The sequence below is a fragment of the Eubalaena glacialis genome, chromosome 5, assembly GCF_028564815.1.
Source record: "Eubalaena glacialis isolate mEubGla1 chromosome 5, mEubGla1.1.hap2.+ XY, whole genome shotgun sequence".
NCBI classification, from domain to species: Eukaryota; Metazoa; Chordata; class Mammalia; order Artiodactyla; family Balaenidae; genus Eubalaena; species Eubalaena glacialis.
This window is the reverse complement of record NC_083720.1, coordinates 115,259,714-115,282,171: the sequence shown is the minus strand read 5'-3', so window position 1 is coordinate 115,282,171 and position 22,458 is coordinate 115,259,714. Positions and strand designations below refer to the sequence as shown.

Here is a 22,458-nt window from a genome sequence, read left to right as displayed (position 1 = left end):
CGCATCGCATCCTTCACCTTGATTCATAACTCAGAGTCTGACGTAAAGTTCTAGGTGGAGTGGATTTTGTGGTTCAAAATATAGGAGAGCACTGGGATACTTAAAATTGATTTTTGGAAGTGGCCAAATGTTTAAAAACGTTTGTTTTTAAAATTTGAAAGCGATTCCAGGTCGAGTTTAGCCTAAAATACAGTTTTATGGAGTGAATTACAGATTCCCAGACATGAAATGGGAATGCTGGAGTAACCAATCAGAGATGTGGTTTTATTAGTAGGTACTTCCTTTCCTTCCCCGGTATTGAGAGGAATTGTGAAATCGTCCCCATTTGACTTAGTAAAATACTTTGACGAGCTGGGGTTGGAATCGATGTCTCTGTCACGTGTAGGGAGGACACATTCACTTCTTCTGTGGGTCCTCAGGGGTACCTTTTCCTCATCAAGTGGCTTTTACTTGGGTCTGATGCAGTTTTTGATTTTCAATCCATTAAGACATCCGGGGTCCAGGGTGTTGTCAGGAGAGCATCCTCTTATGAGTAGACTCTAGAGACAGGATACGTGACTGTTCAGGTTACCTGTTCATTTTGGGCAGCCCATGGTACTCGGGGTTGAAAGTCGTTTTTGATGTCTCTGAATCAGCCTGGTTGCCAGCGTCAGTGTGGGTGGGTTTCCAGCTGTGTTCAGAGGTTTGGGGTTGTGGGTAGGCTGCCCGTTCTGAACGTGGGTCAGCGTGCCTGGGCTGCTCTCCTTGGTAAGTGCGGCCCCGGCGGGGGTGGGACGTGTCACCAGTGTGACAGTGAATGTCTGCTGCGCACACCCAGCTCTCACGCAGGGATGGGTCAATGTAATTGCTAACTACCAGCCATGTATTTACTGAAATGGCTGGCACGCTTGGCCATTTTTATGAAACACTTTATTGCGGGACAGCTATTACTGCATGTGCTACTTCGAGTCACTGGCCAGGCCGGGGTAATTTGTGGCTCACCTCGTGTCCCAGCCAGCCTTGCGGTATTAGCTCTTCCCGAACAGCAGCCCTCTGTAGCTGAGGCCACAACGCTTTAAGTCGTTAAGAAGATATTCTCGGCCCCTTCTCGCTTCAGCCATCAGACTGTAAATCACACAACACTCATTCTCCATCAGATAACAGCTTACGACAGAACACTGTCAAACCGGTTTATACTCCATTCTTAAATCACATCACGGAGGAAACATTTTAAGAAAATGGAGTTGACTTTTTTTTTCCTTTTTGAATGACCATCATAAACCTAACACTTTAGAAAGAGCTCTCAAAAGACTAAGAATTGTTTTCGAGATAATTTTGCCTCAGTAAATCCTCTCTATGTTCAGGCGTTTATTAGGCCATTACTTGTTTTGGAGGACAGATCATCCTGGCAGCTCATTAACTGGATAAACGGGGGCTTCAGTGAAAGATTTTCGTTGAGGCTTTGTAGGGCCCAGAGGGACAGGGGCAAAGTTCTTCGGCCTCTGCACTTGGAATCCTAAGACAGGAGCCGATTTTAGCTGGGAATGCCCCTCCCTGTCCAGTCATCATTGTGAATTTTGTTCCTGTCACCCACACAAGGAACAAGGCCGCCAGTAGGGTCTGCCCGCATGCGTTCCATACATATTTCAGGCATCTTTGGGGAACCTTAGATTCACTGTGTGCTTTCCGAACCTGACAAGGGTTATGGCAGCTCTTAGGCCAGATTATGCATTTCATGGAGCTGAGGCTGCAGAAGTCTGTGCTGCTTAGGGCAGCAGCTGACTTTTTATTGGGACAAGTCTAGAAAAGGCCCACCTATAACGAGGTACCCTTTTGCCCTGCAGATATTTTAAAAGAGATTATTTGGTGTTGACAATATTACTTAAATGATTTTTGCTAAGACGTCTGACTAAGGGAGACAACAAGAGAGGATTTCAATCAGCACTTTCCATCTCACCATCGAGGGTCCGCTCTGTTCACAAATAATCCACAAATGCAATTTGTCTAAAATCTGCTGAAGAGGCATGGCAGCCATTTCCATGCTGCTTTTGGTGGTGGGTAAATAACATGGCCTTTCATATAGATCTAGTGGTTTTTTTCAAATAGTCCTATGTGGAATCCTTGAAATGATGTGGCTAAATTCAATAGACATGAAAAATACAATAGGATTGTGGGTCCTGGCCGTAAGCTATATATTGAACTAACCAACCAACGCAAAGCTCTAGGAGAGTGTTTACTTGAAAACAATTCATAGCCTTCTTCCAGATTAGCCATAATTACCAAAAAGAAGGGAAGGAGGGAGCTCAGCTAAAAACATCCTTAACTTGGTATAAATAATGACAAGTTTTTTTCCCTGGGTTGTCTACATCTTAAAAGATGGGAACAGAAGTTCACCTTGATGCATAAGCCTGGACAGAGTCAAGAAGCTCCTTCCTAGACCCAGAGTTTAAAAGCCTAGTGGATGGCAGCACCCACCCCTCATACAGAGGGACTCCCACAAAAGGTTGTCCGTTAATTTTGTTTCATAAACTTAATGAACTTCTGCTAAAAACTGATCCTGTGCCAGGTAGCATGCTGAGTGCTGAGGCCTCCATTCCTCCCCTCCCCCCGAGAACCAGCCGACCAACCAAGCTCCTCCTCAAGCCACAGGGCACCCGGTTTGGGCCTGACCAGGCCGAGCTGGTGCAGGCCCACCCGGGGGAGCCAGTCTTCCAGCACGTTGCCCTCCCAGCCTCCAGGTGTGTGGGCTCCAATGACAGATGGCACTGGCTACACCTATGGCGCCAACTCATACATTTTAATGAGATTTCCCCCTGAATAGCAAACAGAGAACCAGACTAAATTCACACTCATGCAAAAATGTATTTAAAATTGTATTTCACTGAAGCCCAGTTACAAGTAGAGCCATACTTTGTGAATTTCTTAGGGTGTTAGATAAACATATATTTTGAATATCTAGTCAGGTTCCAAGTAAGATATCTGAGCTGTGCTTTGATATGTTTTTTTCTATTAGCAGTTATAACAACACAATCTCATTTTTAGGATTTCAGAAGTGGGCCTTTAAGACAACAAGCAATTGTCAGAGCTGGATGACAGTTAGCATTGTAAAGATCAAGTGCTTTTTTGTGTGTTGAGGTAACTGGTTTATAACATTATATGTTTCACGTGTATAACATTATATTTTGACTTCTCCATACACTACAGTGTATTCACCATCAAAGGCTGAGTTTCTGTCTGCCACCATATAGTTGACCCCCTTTACCCATTTCGCCCTCCCTCTACCCCCGACCCCAGCAATGGCATTTTTCTCCTGAAATGATCAGTCCATAAGACGGTTTACATATGACGTGATATTGTTGGTAAATGGCCTTCATCTGGCTGTCCCCGCCCCTCCCCAGACCCCACTTAAGTAAGCCCTTGATTTAAAATGGTCTGGAAAGATCGTCCAGTGCTTTCTGTAAGGGTTGATGACCAAGAAGCCAGACCTTTGGTGAAAATGGAGTTTGTAAAACAAAACTGAATCTTATCATTTCTTACAAAATCATGATCCCGCCAGATTCCAGACTCAGGAGCTATGGGGTTGGGGGGGTGGGGACTGGCCCTGCCTTTCTCTCTCGAAAAGAGGTTTGATGAAAGTATTTTACTGTCAGGCCCAGGAGTTTTCAGTACTGCAATGGGATGTGCGAGAGGCACACGGCTTCCTGGGTGATGTAACGTACCGTATTCTCTTAACACTTCTAAGTCACTCATTTTTTAAAAAGTTAGTTTTTAAAAAAACCTTACCTCTTCATGCTTGTCTGAAATAAGCCAGATGACTGGTCCCTGCTTTTCTGGCTGGGAAGAGGGGCAGTCCTCTCTTTACTCCTAGTTAGGAAAGTCCTGAGCGATCATCTGCAACCAGGAACCATGAGCTGCTAAGTTGGTGGCTCTCCTCCGGGTCCCCAGCTGCCACTGGAGCACCATTCATGACGGAAATGTTTGTACTCTTCTTAGTACAAGAGAGAAGTCAGTGTAAAATCAGGGCCTCCAAAGATTTTCTTTTATGTCACAGTTTATTTGACATGTGCTTTTAAAAAACAGCACTTGCAAAACTGGTCTTTAGTGTTGTGAGTCAGAGGTAACAAAGGCGTGCAGTGAACAAAGGGGTGCCCCAGTGCAACGGAGAAATAGTATTATTGCCACGAGAACAGGGGTGAGGGCAACACAGCCTCCATGGACTACTGTTAACTGTACCACAGTTACCATTAAAGGTCAAGATTTTGATTTACTAGCTTACCATCTTATTCTTTCCAGGCAAAACAAGTCAGTTTAATGTTACAGCTTTTTTTTCGCCTTTTAAAACTTTTCGGACTGAGGGTAGGGAGGGGGGTTGTCCACTGCCCGATCTTCTACGTGTAAGTTAATTTTTTATGTGATATTTCAGTATAAATTTTATTCATTAAATTTATTTGAAAACTTCTGTTGTCTTTTTTACCAAAAAAAAATCATTTATTCTCAGACCTCTGCCTTCTGGGATCCCTGGGTGTTGAATGGGCAACATCACTTTTCCTCAGTGGATGGGAGAACACAGCTAATGGTACTAAGACTACTGAGAGCGCCCCAAACAAAAGACCGCATCCAGATCACGGCCTCGCTTCATCATTGTTAATCCCCAGCACCTGGAACAACGCCTGGCCCTTAGCATGGGCTTAAAAATATTTGTTGAGGGACCTGCGGAATGAAACGTGTTCCTAGTGCGGTGACAGTATCTGAAAGAGCATGTGGCGTTGAGCTCGGCGTCACTGCACACTAGGACGTGCTGTTTCTCACCACTGCTGTACCTCCCCCGGAAGCGTGTGATGTCGATGAAGCAACGGCGCCAGGCCTGGTCTGCGTGGAGGTGGCACCTCAAGGCGCAGGTCGGGCGGAGCATCTGGCTGGGGCCTAGGACGTCAGCGCACAGGCTCCAGCCTGGCCGTGGCAAGGGGACCCGAAGCCGTCACGACGACAGCTGCCTCTCTAGCACCTCCTTTATCACCATCGGATCCGCTCGGCCGAGAGTCGCTCTTCGGACCAACCCAATCAGTTTGTTTATGGCCCTGGGGTTTCCCTTCTTTACATCTGTGACCTTTAAAGACAAATTGTTTTAGAGGAGAAAACAGAGGCTCTCGCCTAAAAATCTTAAATCAAGTTTACGTTTATGGAAACTTAAATTCAGTTTCTTTTTTCTGTATTAGATATAGAATGAGAAAAGGAAAAAGGGGAGGGGGTGACCTTCGGAGGAGGTTTCTGGGCTCCTGGCAAAGGAGGTGTCTGCTAGCCCATCCCCTGATTAAAAGGGAGTGAGGAGGGCCGTGACGTGTCACAGCTGAGGATTCGGTGCGCGGGACCCGGGTGCCGGATTGTGAAGCCCCCGACCCTCGGAGGGCTCAGCGGGCTCTCCTCCCCCCACTCCCTGCCAAGAAGCTCGTTTGCTAGAAGACAAAGCCACGAGATGGCAACGCTCCCCGAGCATCTGGGTGGGGGAGTGGCTGGCTGGCAGGCCGGAAGGGCCGGGGCAGGGGGCGCTGAGTGCCTGTCAAACAGCCACCGCGTCAGGGCCACCAGCCCGACCTCCTGCTTCTGATCGGCAACAGCGTCTGCGAGTATCTGCACGCGGTGCTGCATTCTGAGTCTGAAACTAAAAGTGTGTCTTTATCAGTCACTCCAGATGAGGCTGGAAGATGGAGATTGCCGAGACCCTGCGCAAGCTCATTTTCCTTATCGAGAGCTCTTTACAGAGCTGTTAGTGTCCCCGCAAGCTGATGGGTAGGGGGTATCATTCTGAAAGGGAGGCTAGCAATTTTATTCCCCACTGAAAAGTATCTCTGGACAATATGATTAGACTTGGGGAGGGAGGGATGCTCCTCATTTTAGCTCTTCTATTTTGTTCTACGCTCAGAACACAGAATGACTTGATTTCCAGCTATGTTCCTGTCAAGGATTTTCTCCGTAATTTACAAATAATGTTCCCTTCTGCCTTTCTTCCCAGCTCTCAAAGGCACGGAACTGAAGTGTTTCCCTGTCTCTGCCCCTGTGCAGTGCTGCCTGCTGCTTCCTGATAGAGAGGTCCTCTTACAAAGCAGAGCTCGGCAACCTTGGGAGAGGGCCGCAGGCCTGGGAGGTTGAAACTTGCTAACACCCCCTTCAACCGAAACTCCATGAGATTAAGCTCCAGAGGGGGATTTTCCTTCTAGGAAAAGCTGTATTTTTCCAACAGTCACCTAATCTCATCTCTTGATTCTAGCTTAAAACTGACAAAAATAACTGGGGGATTATTGATGAAACCGGGCCAACCGTTATTAGGAAGCACCGCTGGGCTGCAAGGGGGAGAAGCAGAGGGGCTCCTGGCTGAGTCCTCAGGTGGCCCTGGCCCTGGGCCTCTGCCGGCGACCCCCTGCCCACCTGCCGCTGCGCGTGAAGACCCCCTTCCCCCGCGGGGCTAATTACCACTTGAGGATGCGCCTCTAGTGTGGAGCGGCAGAGCTGCTCCAGCGCCTCTGCATCCTGCATCAGTTCAAGCTTCTTTTCTGCAACCATCTGTGCTGGGGTCTTGCCCTTACTCCTCCACAGTTCCTCAAACACCTGCGGGCGGAGAGGGGTGGGGTCAGCTCTTCGGCCAGCTCCACTTGCTGGGGTGGAAGAGCAGTCAGTGAATTCCCAGCCGCGTGCAGACACACCCGGGGCCTCCCCACGCTGAGCTGCGCCCTCAGAACAGAGCCCGAGACCCTGCCGGTGGAGACGCTGGCGGAGACGGGTCATCCCCACTCGCCGACTCCAAGGGCACAGCAGGGAGGGCGGGGAGTGTGAGAAGATGATCAGTCACAGGGCCCCTACTGACGGGAGTGCCACTGAATCAGTTAATTGCGGTGACATGTTGGTGAAGGATGGGGCCACACGGGCTGCAAGAGGGAACCACTGCACTTAGAGGGGTCATGAAAACTCGGCCTCTGCTGGGAAATGGGAGTTTTTTCGGGGAGGGGGCGAGCGAGGGGCCCATAATGAAGATACAGAATGAAAAATAACGAAAAACATAAATCACAATCCTCAGGGCCCAAGGCTTACCACATCCATCCCCACAGGTGGATGTGGCCCCGAACCTGGCTAGGATAATTAGCAGTTGACGGTGTGGGTATTTTTCTACTTAAAAAAATAACCAATTCCCAAACTTAATAAAGCTGGAAAAAAGGAAGACATTTGTAAAGAAGGGGTGTCCCAGGGCAGTTTTCCACAGTGCCTGTTTCTCTAGTGTGAGCTGGAAGGGGAGGGGATCCCGTTAGCCTCCATCTCAGCCATTAGTCAGCACTGAGCACTTTCCAGCCAGGAGCCCCTCTGCCCGGAGCAGTGTGCCTTCAGCTCGGCTGTCGGGCGCCCACGGTGACTGTGGCCCAGAGGCGTCTCTGGGGCATCCTTCCGAAAGCGCCCCCACAGGGCACACTCTGGTGACCACCACACAGCCCTGGCCGCGTACGCAGGCCTGTCCCCGCTCTTAGAAAAATACTGAACATAAGTGCCTCCAACTCAATTCTTCAAATGTGTATTCAGCCGACAATGAGAAAGGCATTGAGGAGAGAGGGCACACAGCGGGTAAGAACCTCCCCTGCTCTCAGCGGATGCATTGATGGCGTGCCCACAGCACAGGAACCGGAGAACAGACAATCTGTGATGCGGATCAGACTCAGCGTCTGAAGAGCTTCTCTGCCCCCTTTCCCTGATAGATTTATTTCTCTTGAATAAGACTTACAATTTTAAAACATTGTTCCTAATTATAAAATTTAATATGTGTTCGCTGTAGAAAATAAGGAAGGAAATACAGAAAAGACAAAGAGAAATCTTACCCGATTCCCATCCCCTCAAGGTGACCAATGTTAGTATTCTGGTATTTTCCCTTCCATTGTTTTCTTTCTGTTTTGTAACATAATTGTGATCACAGCACATATACAATTTGTAACCTGCTTCTGTTTCACTGATTACAGAAGTACTTTCTTGTATTAACAAAAAAAATCTAATATTCATCATGATTTAATTAAATGACCCCCTACTGGTAGATTTTGACCAGTGTTTATTTTGTTCATCTGCAGAGTCTCCTAAAAAAGTTTCTAGTTGAGAGTGTCCAACATTCAGGAAGACAGAATGGAGATCTCAAGAGAGATCAGATCCCTGGCTCATAACAGAAATCACCTGCAAGGTCTCCCTTATGAGAATCTACACAGCAACTCTTTACAGGAAAGCCCGGCAGGTGTGGACGCTGCTTGCAGCCCAGGCCTGGGAGGAGCTGAACGCCTGGTGGTCACAGGCCCCTGCAGCCACTGTGGCTGCAAGTGCAGAGCTGAGCTGGCCGCCCAGGGGTCAGCCTTTGCCTGGCACCCAATACAGCTGGGACCCGACAGGCCCAAACACTGGTTGGATCTGCTGGGGCCAAAATAACAAGAATAAAGGCAATTGAGGCAGTCAGGGACCAAGGCCAAACCACACCTTTCAGAAGGAGAAGCAGGACAATGCTGGGACGATGCTTTTACATGCAGAGAGGCTGGCTGCTCCCTGAGAGGGTGGGGAGGGGTACCAAGGAGTGACCTAGGGAAGCACACCTCAGCAGCCTCCAGGAGCAAATGCCCGGTGGCTGCAGGGCTCTCCCACTCCGAGAGTTAGAACACATCAGCTTACTCACTTCCCAAATTAGCTCCCCTGGGCTGACACAGTGGATTCCAGAATCCAATCCTCTGCTTGTTCCTATTTAAGGCACAGATAGTGCCCTCCTGGCTGTAGCCCAGCAGGGTGGGAGCCACTAAAGGGGGCCCAGCCGCCTCCAGGCCAGACTCTGCGGCCTCCCCTGGCCTCCTGGCTGAAGACATCGTGGCTCTGTGCTTGCCAGCCTCGTGCTGCGGCATAAGTCCTCAGCTTCTGTCTGTGTTTAATCACCACCCTGGGAAGTGCTATCGAAGTACAACTGTTTCTGGCCAGGCCTGCTGCTGCTCACCCAAGACAAACCACATCACAAGGGGGTCCTGGTGCAGGGCCGGTCACCTGGGTTAATAAATGGCCACCGGGGTAGGGAGTACTGCAAGCTGGGGACCCCCGATCACACCCCGACCACCGAAGCCGGCTCTGACGCATGGGGTGGAAGCTCAGGCTTCAGTTCCTGGTGACCGAGCACACGCCCTCCTAACTACTACCCAACCATTTCTCTAGCTAAAGCTATTTTTAAGGAATCTGGAGGGAAGGACAAAAGGAGAGCACACAGGCTCCTGGCCTGTCCCTGCCTGTTTGGGGCTTCCAGGGTCAGAGGGTGGCGGAAAGACCTGTTCCAGGGAGAGGGCAGGGAGGGAGCAGTGACAGAGAGGGGGCCCCTCTGGGCAAAGGCAAGTATCGTGAAAGGTCATTCTTCTAGAAAGGCACAGACATCAATCTAGGCCCTTAAGAGAAGCAGGGCACAGGAAAATGTGCAAAGAACTGACGCACTAAAAGGGAGAAAAAGACATCAAATCATTCCTAAGTTTTACTGCACGACATAACATTTTCTACATTAAAACGTTTTTGGTGATTTCTGTTTAAAGTAGACCCCAATGTAGACAAGAGGAAATTGCTTGCATGGCACACTCGCGTGTTAAAATCCGACTTCCCTCTCTGCGGAATCCCAGTCCAGCCTGGTCCCACAGGAAGCAGCAGAGGGACAACCCTTGGGAGACGGTGGACCGTCTGCACCTACTCCAGGCTCGCACCGAGGAGACACGTAGGCATCTGGCGTGATTTCCCCTGGGCCCTGGCCTGCCAGCAGTCTGGACAACGCCCGGGGCCCCCGAGTCCCCAGAGGCTCAGGACCCTGGCATGCTAGCTGCAGGGGTGTTGTGATTCTGCAGGTGGGAGTCTGGTGTGCCCTGTCCTTGGCGAGGGGAGGAGACAGGGGCCACTTCGTTAGACAGAACCGGATCCTGTGAGAGAAGCCCGGGTGCTTTTGTCTACAGTTACCAGGAGGTTGCTCACGATGATAAATAATCTTTGAGTTTCTGTTTCTGAAAGACAGCGCTGCCTCATGGCAGCAACCTCTTAACTCCCCTGGGGCCCAGGGAGCTGAGGGGGTGAGGTCTGTAAATCTCAGAAGCACCGTTGGGACACCTGGGGGGAAGGGGCAGTGAAACGTGTCAGGGATGAAAATAATGGACAATCATGGAAGGGAGAGCCGGATGGCGAGAGGTGGATTAATAATAAATTAGACGTAAAGTGGGAGAGTCTTTGGAGTTCAGAACGTTCTCAGGGCAGGATGACTCCTTCTGCGTATCTGTCATCCTTAGGAGTCATTTTCTCAGTCAACTTTCTTTCTCATCTTCTGGTTATTCAATCACTAGTAGGACCTCTTCCAGTTCTGTCAGAGGAAACACCAGTAACCAGTGGAACCAGAGTCATTCTGCCTCACAGGGTTTCTAAAACCTAAGGCCTACTTGGATTCCTCTGTCAGATTCAGTAAAAATTAATTATAACACATTTATGTGTTACATTTTACAGTAGACTATAAAAAAAGGCACTCAATGTAATTAGTCATCAGGGAAATGCAAATCAATCCACAATGAGGTACTACTTTACACCTACTAGGATGACTACAATCAAAAAGCAGGACAATTACAAGGGCTGGCGGGGATGTGGAGAAACCGGAACCCTCCCACACTGCTGACGGGGCTGTAAAATGGTGCAGCCCATTTGGAAAACAGTCCGGCAGGTCGTCAAAATGTTAAACATACAATTACCACATGACCCAGAGATTCCATTCCTATAGGTACAGCCTCAAGAAATTTGAAAACATATGCGCCAACAAAACCCTGTACATATATGTTCACAGCAGCATTATTCATAAGAGCCAAAACCAGGAAACAACACAAGTGTCCACTTACTGATGAATGGTAGACAAAATGTGGTTCTGTCCACACGATGGGATATTCTTTACCCATAAAAAGGCATGAAGTACTGACACAACATAGATGGACTTTGAAAACATGACACTAAGTGAAAGAAGCCAGACACAAAAGGCTACATATTGTATGAGTCCATTTATCTTAAATGCCCAGACTAGGCCAATCCATAGAGACAGACAGTAGATTAGCAGTTGACTAGGGTAAGGGGTTAATGGGGCGAAACTGCTAATTGGATGCAGGGTTATGTTTTTGCGGTGATGAAAATGTTCTGGAATTAGATAGTGGTGATGGTTATAACCTTGTGACTATACTAAAAACCAATGAACTGTACGCTTCTTAAAAAATAAAACTAAAAAACAGTACACTAAAACCTCTTATTTTCAAAAGCCTTATTTTTCTAACCTCCTCTCTGCCCAGCCCACAATCCATCCTGCTAACTGTATGTATGCACAGAAAGCTGCCTGGGATGAGGTTCACCCAATATATATACATATTTTTTAAATTTAAAAAATTTTTTGGCCACGCTGTGCAGCATGTGGAATCTTAGTTCCCTGAGCAGGGATTGAACCCGCGCGCCCTGCAATGGAAGCGCGGAGTCTTAACCACTGGACCGCCATGGAAGTCCCGTTCACCCAGTATTAATGGTAGTTATTTCAAGGTGGTAGAATTGGAAAATCTTTATATTTTTCAGCATTACTTAAGTTTGTCACAATGAACAAATACCATTTTTTTTCCACCAGAAGATCAGTGATTTTTTAAAAAACAGAAAACAAGGTAGAAAAATTAAAAAGCAAATCCCCTAAGGCAATGGTGTGTAAGGGAGATGCCCTCATGGGACACACAATCAGACTTTTAGTTTGGTTCTGTGATTGCCTTACAGAAGCCAGGATTCACCCCACCTCCTTTAAACACGCTGGAAGCCGACAGAATCCAAAAATGTCTCTGTATCTGAACCCAGCTGTCAGCATCCCCCGGCAGTTCCAGTCTCTTCCCTCTGAACCTAACATATTATCTGCACTAGGTTTTCTTTGCTGGGGCAGGAGGAGTAGGAAGGGGAAGGTTTTTTTCCTCTTTGGTTTCAAATGCAACAATTCATTTGCTCTTATGTGTATATACAGAGTTTCCTTCTGCCCTCAGGCCATCTAATCATCCTGCTACTGCTGAGCACTGTCATAAACATTTGTATTCCTCTGACATCCAGGCAACCAAAACCCTTTCCTAAATGTGGCGCAGTCCCTATACTTGACAGCCTCACTTGGTGGTGGGTAAACAGAGCCTTTATTAGTTCCCGTCCCCAGTTTCACAGCACAGAGCTGGGTGTATGCTCCATGGTGCCTCGTAATTAGCCAAAAGCAGCCGCTTTTCCAAAGCTTCACTATGTAACCTGCCACTACTGAGGACATGTATAAATATTAAATGCCAAAGGCACCATTAAAATAACATTAAGTTACTGGCTGAAGAACTGACAGCTGTGATATCTGAAGTCGAGATCAGGCGGCCGCCTTGGTGTTCATTATCCTTCTGGGTGCTTATTTGTAAGAGCTTTCTGAGTTCCAGGGACCTTGCGCCCACCTGAGACTGTCAGGTGGGGCTGGAGATGAGGCGGAAGGCCGCCTTTGATGAGGATGCTATTTTTCCGGGTTTTCACACACTGGGCCTGTGTGTAAAATTTGATCTACTAAGTGGGAGGCAGTCTGTCTGGCCTCACCCTTCTTGCTGGAAGACTGACTTTCAGGGGCAACCACGTGACAAGACAAACGAGCCCCTGGTACTGGGTGGGAGGCTGCAGAGGACAGGAGAGGGAGGACAAGGGCCAGGGAGCAGTGTCGGCCACACAGGGCACGGGGGACGCGCACAGGCCGGAGCCCCCAGGAGCTTCAGGGCCCCACCTTTCACATAAACAAATGTTTGGGAAACATTCCAGGCAAAGCCAAACAACTACTCCCTCTGGTTAGCAAAGATGAGAAGCAAATTACCTGCGTCATACATAGTACTGGCTTTATTTCATTTGCTAAATAAAATGTTTCTACCTCTCGGTATAAAAGTAGCACTTAGAAGCATTTAATACTTCAATGATGAAATTCACTTAGCGATGGCATTTGAGTTTCACATAAAACATGTACTGGGCTGGCAGGGTGGTCGGACACTTCGGGAGGTGGGGACATACCTGTTTAGCTGCGGATGAAGAGATGGCTTTCCTGTCCAGCAGGTCAAGCAGCTCAGCCAGGGCAGAGGGTGTGACAGGACTAGCAGCCCCAAAAAGGAGAGAAAGAAAAGGAGAGAAGAAACATGTACATTTCACTCTGTCCGTGTATGCACTTATGGTTATTTAAAATCAAAGCACGTGATTTTGTAGGTTTGAATAATGAAATCCACACCCAGGAATAAAAGTAACAGGCCAGTTAGGCTCTATGTTATTTAGTTATTTTGCACTTTAGGATAGAACACATTTTTGTGACCAGTGTTGTTTTTCTTTATTTTATTACCCAACGATAACCGCAGTTTGGCAGAAGTTGTAGTGACAGACAACTGCTCAGTTTAATTAGTCAAAAAAAGGAGGTGGCTGCAAAATTCATGAACCATGACGAGAAGAGAAAAAAACCAAAACCCAGTAATTAAATATTTTCGATTGAAAGATCAGCCTAAAAATTACTTCAAACAAAACAGCTAACAAGGCCAGTTTTCGAGGGTTTTTGTGCAAATATAAATTCTTTTTAATTGTAAGAGCTTGTCTTTTAGGGACGCAGTGACTACCAGCCACGTCGTCAGCCATCCTCATGGGCATCCACATGCTGCTCTCTCCCGCAGGCTCTCAACAGCTTCTCACAGAAGGGCCTGGACTTCATTATACCTACACTTCTAGGAAGGGACTTATTTGCCAAGATCCCATGATATAAAAGGCCGAGAGGCAACCAAACGCGTAAAGTGTCATTAATTGACATTCTGGGGTGAGGGGGGCGGTGAGTGCCTAGGATTAGTGGAAAGACTGAATTACAGACTATTTCTTTTAAAATACACGGTTTTACTACTTTTAAACACATACAGCAACTAGGCTAATGAAACGCTATCTGTCTGAGGTCATGAGGGGACTAGTTTTAAATAGACTGGAACGACTTATAAATAGCACGTTAGTGTGTCTGTGTAAACGAAAGCTTCTGGAACGTTTAACACTACTTGAAAACACCTTCTGTTTAAGTCTCAGTTCCCATCACTCACTATTAATTTCTTTGTTAAGCTCTTAGATAGTAAAAAGGAAACTACTGCTTAGCCCCTACGCCAATTTCCCGGAATTCCATGCCAACCGAGTGCAAGTGCACCAGGTCTGACTCAGGTGCAGTGAAACTTCACAGGGCTGTTCACGTGAGACAGCTGACACACAGAGGCAGCCCCCTGTCCTGCAAGTGTCTGCTTATCCCGAAGTATGGATAAAAGATCATTCCAAGAGGATATTAGGTTTGCAGAGTGTCTGGACCACCCTGATTAAATCTCAGCAGGATGAGGGGCAGAGGGCTGGGAAATCGAGACACCCTTTCTCTAACTTCCCACCTTATTGACAAGTAATAAAGAATCCAGGTTGTTTTAAAAATTCGGGTTTCTTGGATGTTCTACGATCCTAGTAAACATAAAGGCCAATTAGAGTGTAGACTGTGTGTAGAACCTGTAATAAGCACTGAGGTTGAACTAGATTTCTCAAGCCTGCAAACAAAAGGGTCCCCAGTCCCACATGAGCTGATGATAAAGGGATGTGAGGACGGAGAAGGACAGAAATAGAATACAGCATGACTAAAAATACTTTGCCTTTCATCCAATGACCTTCATTCACTATGAAATATCTCCACTGACTTGGGATTTCTCAATCGCCCTCTTGTACCCACAGTGCTCGACACATAGTAGGTCAGCAGTATCTGTGTCACAGACTCCTTCCCCCCAACAGGGATGGCTGGGATACTGTGTCTACTAATTCCAGCTGTGCCAGGGCTCACCTCCAGTAAGACGATGACAAAGATCAGGACCTGTCACCCTGGCCTTGAAAGGCCCCCCTCATCAGGTTAAATAAATAAATCAGCCGATTTGGAACAGAACGGCAGCAGAAGCACAAGCTACTGATTGGCTGCTGTCAGACCACGCTGGTTTCCGGGCCGTGAGTGTGTCTCCACTAAAGAAGAGCCCGACGTGGAAGGCTAGTCTCCCATCCCCAGCCCAGTGCATCTACAGACGAGGGTAAATGGCATCTCTCAAGCCTTCCAATTTCACCCAGTCCCCTAGAGCTCTTATGGGATCACGACTCCATCTCTAGCCTGGATTCTGGAAGCAGACACCCTGACACCTCCAGAGCCACCCCCGTTCCCGTGAAATGTGCTGCCCATCGCAACCCCCAAGCTCATTTTAGGCCCAAGCTCATGGGACACAGAGGCTCGCGGAGAAAGACAGGGAGACACGGACACCTAGGCGGCTGCTCAGCAATCCTCCTGCTCATCTCGCTGACGTCCCAGCGCCCCTGCCTGGCACTCCCACCCAAGCTGCTGTTCTAGAGCGTCTCCTTCCCACACCCCTGCTCAGCACGGACCCTCACCTCCCGCATCATAAGGTCACCCGCTGATGGAAGGCTCAGAATTTTCTAGGGTGCCCGCCTCCTCCTCTGCCATCAAACAGCCCCCTGGACCCACGCTTTTGCCTGCATCACCTGCCACTGCTACGCATCCTACTCGGATGCCAGGTTCCTCCCTCCTGCGGCTTTGACCCCACACCTTCACAAATGCTCAGATCTGCCCTGTCTTGACAATGCCTCCAAGTGATCTTGCAGTCACTTGCTTCTGCCTGACCTTATTATTATTATTATTATTTTTTACCAATGAAGAGCATCAGTGGCTACTGTCTGCCCTTGTTGTTTGGATCCCAACCCTATCCTTCTGCAGATGCTGTTCTTTTAAAATCACCTCCCCTCACTAGTTACCAAACATAATAGCTTCCCACCCTGCTGCACCCCCCTGAGAAAACCCCTTCTCCCTGGGCCTCCCATTCTCTTCCCCCTCCTTGACTGCCCTTCTCCACCTCTTCCCGCTGGCCAGGAGTGGCCCGGGCTCCTGCCTCCCCACACATGTTCTAAGCCAGGGGTCGGCAAACTTCTAGAAAGTGCCAGAGAGCAAATATTTAAGGCTCTGTGGGACACACCTGGTCTCGGTCATGTAGTCTTTGTTTTGGTTTCTAAATATATGAGGTAATAACCATCCTTAGCTCACAGGCTGTATACAAACAGGCCTGCGGCTGTGACCTCTAACAGGCTCCCGCCTCCTATATCCCATTCTTGGACGCTGCCCCGCATATCACACTGCCGGACTAATCCTCCTGTCAGCCTCAGCCCCTTCTCAGCTCAAAGGCCTACCCTGGTTTCCTAGCGCCTCAGGAGCTGCTGCCCACAGCTGACCCGGAAGTTCAGGCCCTCGGCTGGAGTGAACAACTGGACAGCTGCACCTGCCTGATATTACCAGGAAATACTTGGTCACGGAATCAGTAACTTCCACTTTCCTAACTAAATCAAACCTGGTATGAATAGTTATGAGTTATTAACCAAAAAAGCAATATACTTAAAATAATGAAAAAGCCAAGTTCAACAAGTACTTTTCTGGCCAGACCCTTTAAACACCAGTCTTCTGAGAAGTCTTTAAAGATGAACGCTCACTTGCAAAATCACTTCCTGCCAACGTGATCTCTGGAGTGTCCCTTGCCTGGTGTCATCATGAGACTATTGCTAGCTTTGCAGCTACTGCCCTTCTAGGCTTTGGAAACGTTAGCCCAGCTGCCGAGGTTGCTCACTGGTTAATGTTTGCTCCAAGGTGAGGCTGGTATATGCAGCCCAGGCAATGGTTGTCTGAACTGTGTAGACTGTGAGAGCTGCTACACAGAGCTCGCTTCCTGTTCAGTTCCTGTTCTACATAAACTCTAGCACAGAACTGTTGCTTAGCTTCCTCCTTGCTTGACTTTGGAACAACCAAGCACACTTTTATTTAGAGTTTGGTGCCCTTGGAGTTCTTTTTTTCTTTTTTTTAAATAAATTTATTCATTTTATTTATTTATTTTTGGCTGTGTTGGGTCTTCGTTGCTGCGCACGGGCTTTCTCTAGTTGTGGCGAGCGGGGGCTACTCTTCAATGCAGTGCGCGGGCTTCTCATTGCAGTGGCTTCTCTTACTGCGGAGCATGGGCTCTCGGAGTGCAGGCTCAGTAGTTGTGACGCATGGGCTTAATTGCTCCATGGCATGTGGGATCTTCCCGGACCAGGGTTCGAACCCGTGTCCCCTGCATTGGCAGGCGGATTCTTAACCACTGCGCTACCAGGTGAAGCCGCCCTTGGAGTTCTTAAGACTCTAGTGCTTACGAATTGTTTGTATAAATACCAGAGGCTCCAAGTTCCCTTGACAGGCTAATTTATCAATTTCAGCTCCTGTAGAAGCTCCTAAAATGGTTGTTAGCAAACCCCTAATGTCACAGATCAACATATAGAGAAACTGGTCTGGAAGTCAGGGGGCTGGCTTCCAGTGTGAGCAGTTGTGCACCTTACCTCTCGGGGCCTGGATTTCCTCCTCTGCTAAATGAAAGAGCTGAACCAGAGGTAGCTCAGGTCTCTGCCAAGACTGAAATTCAGTGACTCTAGCAATCAGCCAGCAACATGGAAAACGCTTTTTAAAGCTAAGAGTTAGATCTCCTCCCAAAGCTCCAACCGCTCCTTCCGGGAGCCTTTCAGGTGAATGTGGTCTCGTCCCTCTCTGCTTGCACCGCACTGTGAGTAGTTCTAAACAAGAAGCACCCCATTCTGCCTTGAGGTAAAAGCGTTGGTGCACAAGTCCAGTCCTCCCCAGGACACAGAGCTTCTTAAGGGCCGGGCCGGGGTCCTGCTTGGCTCTCCACGAGCTCCACACAGAGGGTGCTCTACAGCCAGTGCCGGATTCACGGCTCAACTCCCGCAACTTTCCACACCCTCCATGTTCCGGCCCGACCCCAATCATATGGTCAACTGTACTTTTCTGCCATTTTCCACCCTCTGCTCCCCAAAGCTGCTGCTTCTTCGCCGTCCCCACGCCCTGGTTCCCCACAGATGTCGCCCGGCCCCTCCTTCACCAAGTCCTCTCCATCCTTTCAGGCTCTGGTACAGCTATACCTCCTCCATCAACTCTGCCTGAATGGGCCCGGGCTTTTCAGTGTGAAGACTGAAGTTTCTGAGTAGAGAGGTCAAACCAGAGAGGACAAGAAGGAAAGACAAACAGGCAACAGATGCCATGGGAGTTTGGGGATCGGGGCGGGGGGGCATTGTTTTGGTACCTCACATACCAGCACGGAATAAAGAAGGAAACGGACACTAAGGGCCCACAGGCGCCGTGTGTTTTCCTCTCAGAAACCCTTGGAGGCAGGCACTATCACTGTCATTTACAGTGACGGCACTGAGGGTGACTCATCCAAGGTCACGGCTGGTAAGAAGCCACAAGAGGAGGTGAAACAGGGCCACGTGGCCACGCTGGTACCTGTGCATACACACTGCGAGCAAGAGGCCGAACATGAAGCCAGCTTCGCACAGGGGTAACTTCTCTGAACAGATGACTCTTTGGACTCATGTATCAGTCAGCACACGCCTGTCTCCCCGGCTCTGCTTCCCCATGGCCGTAGGCGCTGCTGCAGCAACGACGCTCCCCCAGACCAGCTGGGCCCCGCCACCTGCCTGTGTGTCCCTGATGAACACCCACTGCTCGTTCTCTCCTTCCTGACACTCTCCTTTTCTCTGGCTCCTGCGACACCCATGTTCCTGGTTCTCCCCCTCCTTCTCTGCCCATGCTCCTTGGGTGGTCCAGGGAGTCTCAGGCCCGGTCACATGGTATACTCCCCGACAGCTCTCACCCGCTCCAATGGCTTCCAGTACCGTCTACACATCGCTGGGTCACGATCCGCTTACGCTGGACCGTGCACTGCCTTCCCCGAGATGCCACGCCCAGGCTCCCCTCGAGCCGCGTGCACATGCTGCTCTCCACGCCTGGAGCGCGTGCTGGACTTGGCCTGCTGGGCCCCGCTCACCCTTCACTCAGCAGGGAGCTCAGCTCTTCTCTCCCCCTTCTCAGGGCACCCAACTCGCTGCTTTGTAAGGACCACGGGGACCGCGTCTGTCTCGCGGACCGGCTTTCCCCACGCTCAGCACAGAACTCAGCCTAGGGCAGAGTCTCAATGAACACGTGCTGAGTTTTGAACAAGTGAGAACTCTGGGATTTACACTCCCAGACGCCTCCCAGCAGATGCAGGCCCATATATCTGACTGCCTATCAGTCACCCCACGAGGGGAACGTCTGTCCCACAGGCAACTCAAACCCTGCGTGTCCAAAAGGAACATGGCACCCTCCCCACCCGTCCCTCTTCCTTTACCTCCCACCAGGTGGAAAGGCCCCACTCCATCTCGCCCCACTGCCCACGTGAGGGAGGCGGAAGTCGTGCGGGGTTGAGATCACTGTCCTCACCTTGGTCCACCGCACTAGGGCCCAGGCACGGGGAGTTTCGCACGGGCGCGCCTGCAAGAGGTGCCCAACTGGGCTTCCATCTTCCATCCCATCCCCCCAGAGGGAAACTGGAGTGAGCGTGCGCTCTCAGGCCTTTGGCAGCTGCTGACAAAGGCGTGTGAAGCCCCCCGGGTGGCCCTGCCCATCCCTGCAGCTCCCCTGCTCCCTCCCGAGCACCCTGGAGCGTCTGGGCCTCCTGAGCCCACCACACCTCTTGTCTCTGAGTGTCGCACAATCGCATCTATGGTCCAGAATGCTCGGGACCCTCCTTCCACTTGGCAACTCCTCAGGGCTTGGTCTCTGAGGGAACCTCGCTCTCCCTCCTGAGGGAAAGCTTGGTTGACACCCCAGCCTCGGTGCAGGTCCCCTTTCTGTGCATTCGTGGTGGCCTGAACACACCTGCGGTGTAACGGGATCGTACTGAGCCGACTGTCTGCTTCCTTACAGTCTGGATGCCCTGCAGGTAGGAAACTCCTCATCTTACTCATCTGTAGGACCCCAGCCCACCACAGTACAAAGGACAGTGTGGACGGTCAGAGATCGGAATAAATGAGCTTACAGATGTGAAGGGGATGGCGGACAGCTTTAGACTCTGACATTCACAGGGGATGTCTGTGTCTCGTCAGGAGATCCTGAGGGGGATGAAGGAGGGCAGAACACCAGCCCTGCCCTGTGTCAACTGCTTCTGGACACAGAGTTCACCACAAAGGAAAACGCGCCCCCAGACCCCACTCACCTCTCACTGACGGCAAGGTTCTGCTGCTTTAAAAAGCCCAGAAAAGTATTGAGGACCCAACTAGTCACTTTTTTTGGCTCTGCCCTAGTTTCTTTTATCACATTTTGGAAGAACTCCAGTAGGCCAACTTCATTCTGTAAAGAAAAAGAAAATGATATGAAGCCTCCAAAAAATGAAAGATCAGCATTCTGAAACTGTCACCCTCTGCATCCCTGAGGCATCTACTGGTACTTCCCCAAACACAGAGATGTCACCAGAAAATTCTGATCACTTTCAGTAAACAGCAAGTATTCTACTACTTCTACTACTGTCACCATGCATTTATACAGCATTCTGTCAAAGGAATGAACATACTGCAGAGAGCCTGGACTTTGTGGACCAGAGGACGATGAAATCCGACATCCCCTAAACGCATTCGCCCTCTCAGTGTCAGCCATGGGTACCCTACCCTACAACCTTTATCCTTGAGCAGCATGTCTAGCCTGAGTTTACCGTCTTGTCTCTTTCCAGGCCTGTCTTCTCCTGTAATTCCTAGCGATGGCTAGAAAAAGAAGGTAAGAAAAGCAGCAGATCAAGAAGGAACAAACAGAATATTCTACTTCTGAAAAATCAAAAGTGGATGGTAACTGTGCTCATCTTCACATCTTCCCCAGAGGGGACAGAAGCGGTTTGCACATGTTTTCAAAATGAGTAAGAACACAGGCACGTGACCCACTTAGACCACGTGATGGGAGGAGGGTGGTGCCAGGCCTCTGAGCCGAGCGAGGCCCAGCTGACCTGGCTCTCATTGCGCTCTGTGAAAACAATCACCTGGGTTGGCTCATCAAGCAGACGTGCTTGAAGAAGCCCCTACTGTTCCTCCCCCTGTGGACCGCCAACTCTGTGAGTCAGAGGCCACGCTGCCCGTTCTCTCTGTGACTAGAGCTCCGTCAGTGCTGGGTCATGGCAGCTGCCTGCTTAGCATTGATGGGTGAATCAACGTCTCCCATCGCCTTGTGTTTTCTTAAAAAAAACTACATGTGAACGCTCACCCTTTATCATACCATGTTCACCTTTAAATATTGGAATTGCCACAATTATGCCTAAGAGTAACCCCCAAGGCACTCATTGAGTTATACACTACATTGCCTGCTCAGATGGATTTGGCAAAACCAAGAAATTTGGCTAAGCCCACCCCTTGTTTTTCAATGAGGAAAATAAAAACATGTTCCACCCACATCTGGGAGGCTGAAGTTTCCAAATGCATTTTAAATAGTAGGTTTCCCCTACCTGCTGAAATTCAAGTCAAACCACACTTTCCTTAAAATATTCCTTTTTAACTTCATACTGCAGGTAAGGCTCTCACCCTCGCCCCTTTCAGAGAACCTTCATTAACCAAAAGAACATTCTGGAAAAATACGATACTGGGAAGAAGCGAGACACACTAACAAAAGTGCTCTCAATGTTTCGTTATTGTAGATGCTGTAATATACACACAGGCACACAGCTGCTAAAATAGAAATTCCGTAAGAAAACAAAAACAAACTACGTGCCCTTTATAACAGTTGCATTCTCTGATGACAAGCCTACTGAACAATCCCATAATCATCTCCTGAATCTCTTTTCAAGCTGATGGTATTATTCTGCTCATGCTAACCCAGGGCAAAGGCCACCTCAGCAGCCAACGCTTGACTACAGATAAAGGCAAACCCAGGCAGCATGAAGAGAAAGTTCTGTTTAACTTATGGAAAAGTATTCAAACTTCCACAACGGCACACAAACCACTGGAGAGGGAGAAAACCCGCTACCTGGCCCAAATCAGATAAGCAGGATTCCCTTTGTTCTAACCCAGACAGGCTGGCCTGCTGGTGAAAAGAGCTGTCAGGAGGAGGACTCTGCCTTGCCGAGGAAAGGTTTTCTAAATCCACCTAGAAATATTGCACTTGAACTCACAGGCCTGGCTGAGTTGCTGGGACGTGATGAATATCTATTCCTCTACCCTTGGGTGGTTTTTTTGTTGGATGGATAACATGGCAAGTCAGATTTCTGTTTGTCTTTTCATGTCAGTGCTGTGAGGCAGCCTCTCCGAGCTGGAACTGTGCTTCACTGGGGGATATGTGGGTTCAGTACACAATCTGCAGTGGACGGGGAAGTCTGCGATCGTGACAGGGCGAGTTGTGGGCAGCGGGGCTGCAGGAGGCCGAGCTGCCACCGCCCGGAGAATGACAGATGGATGCAAAGTCACACATGGGCTGCCCGCTCGGGCTCGTTACATCAGAAGCCCGCTTACCAAGAAAAAAACACACAGCAT

At 49.1% G+C, this 22,458-nt stretch overlaps 1 protein-coding gene across 4 annotated transcripts in view; it reads right to left on the bottom strand.

Moving 5' to 3' along the window:
* The window catches only part of GATB (glutamyl-tRNA amidotransferase subunit B), a 91,503-nt gene that overhangs the window by 11,702 nt on the left and 57,343 nt on the right, over window positions 1-22,458 (bottom strand). For 2 of the 4 annotated variants that reach the window (XR_009701130.1, XR_009701131.1), the window contains exons 10-13: window positions 20,169-20,302; window positions 13,069-13,147; window positions 6,448-6,582; window positions 3,763-5,086 (exon numbers count right to left, since the gene is read on the bottom strand). Coding sequence is in view for 2 of the 4 variants with exons in the window: in XM_061192539.1 (XP_061048522.1) it covers window positions 4,958-5,086; window positions 6,448-6,582; window positions 13,069-13,147; window positions 20,169-20,302 (477 nt within the window). In the remaining 2 variants the exon portion in view is untranslated. Of the gene's footprint in view, window positions 1-2,930; window positions 5,087-6,447; window positions 6,583-13,068; window positions 13,148-20,168; window positions 20,303-22,458 lie in introns of those variants that run through there. The other 2 variants (XM_061192539.1, XM_061192538.1) reach the window with 2 other exon arrangements.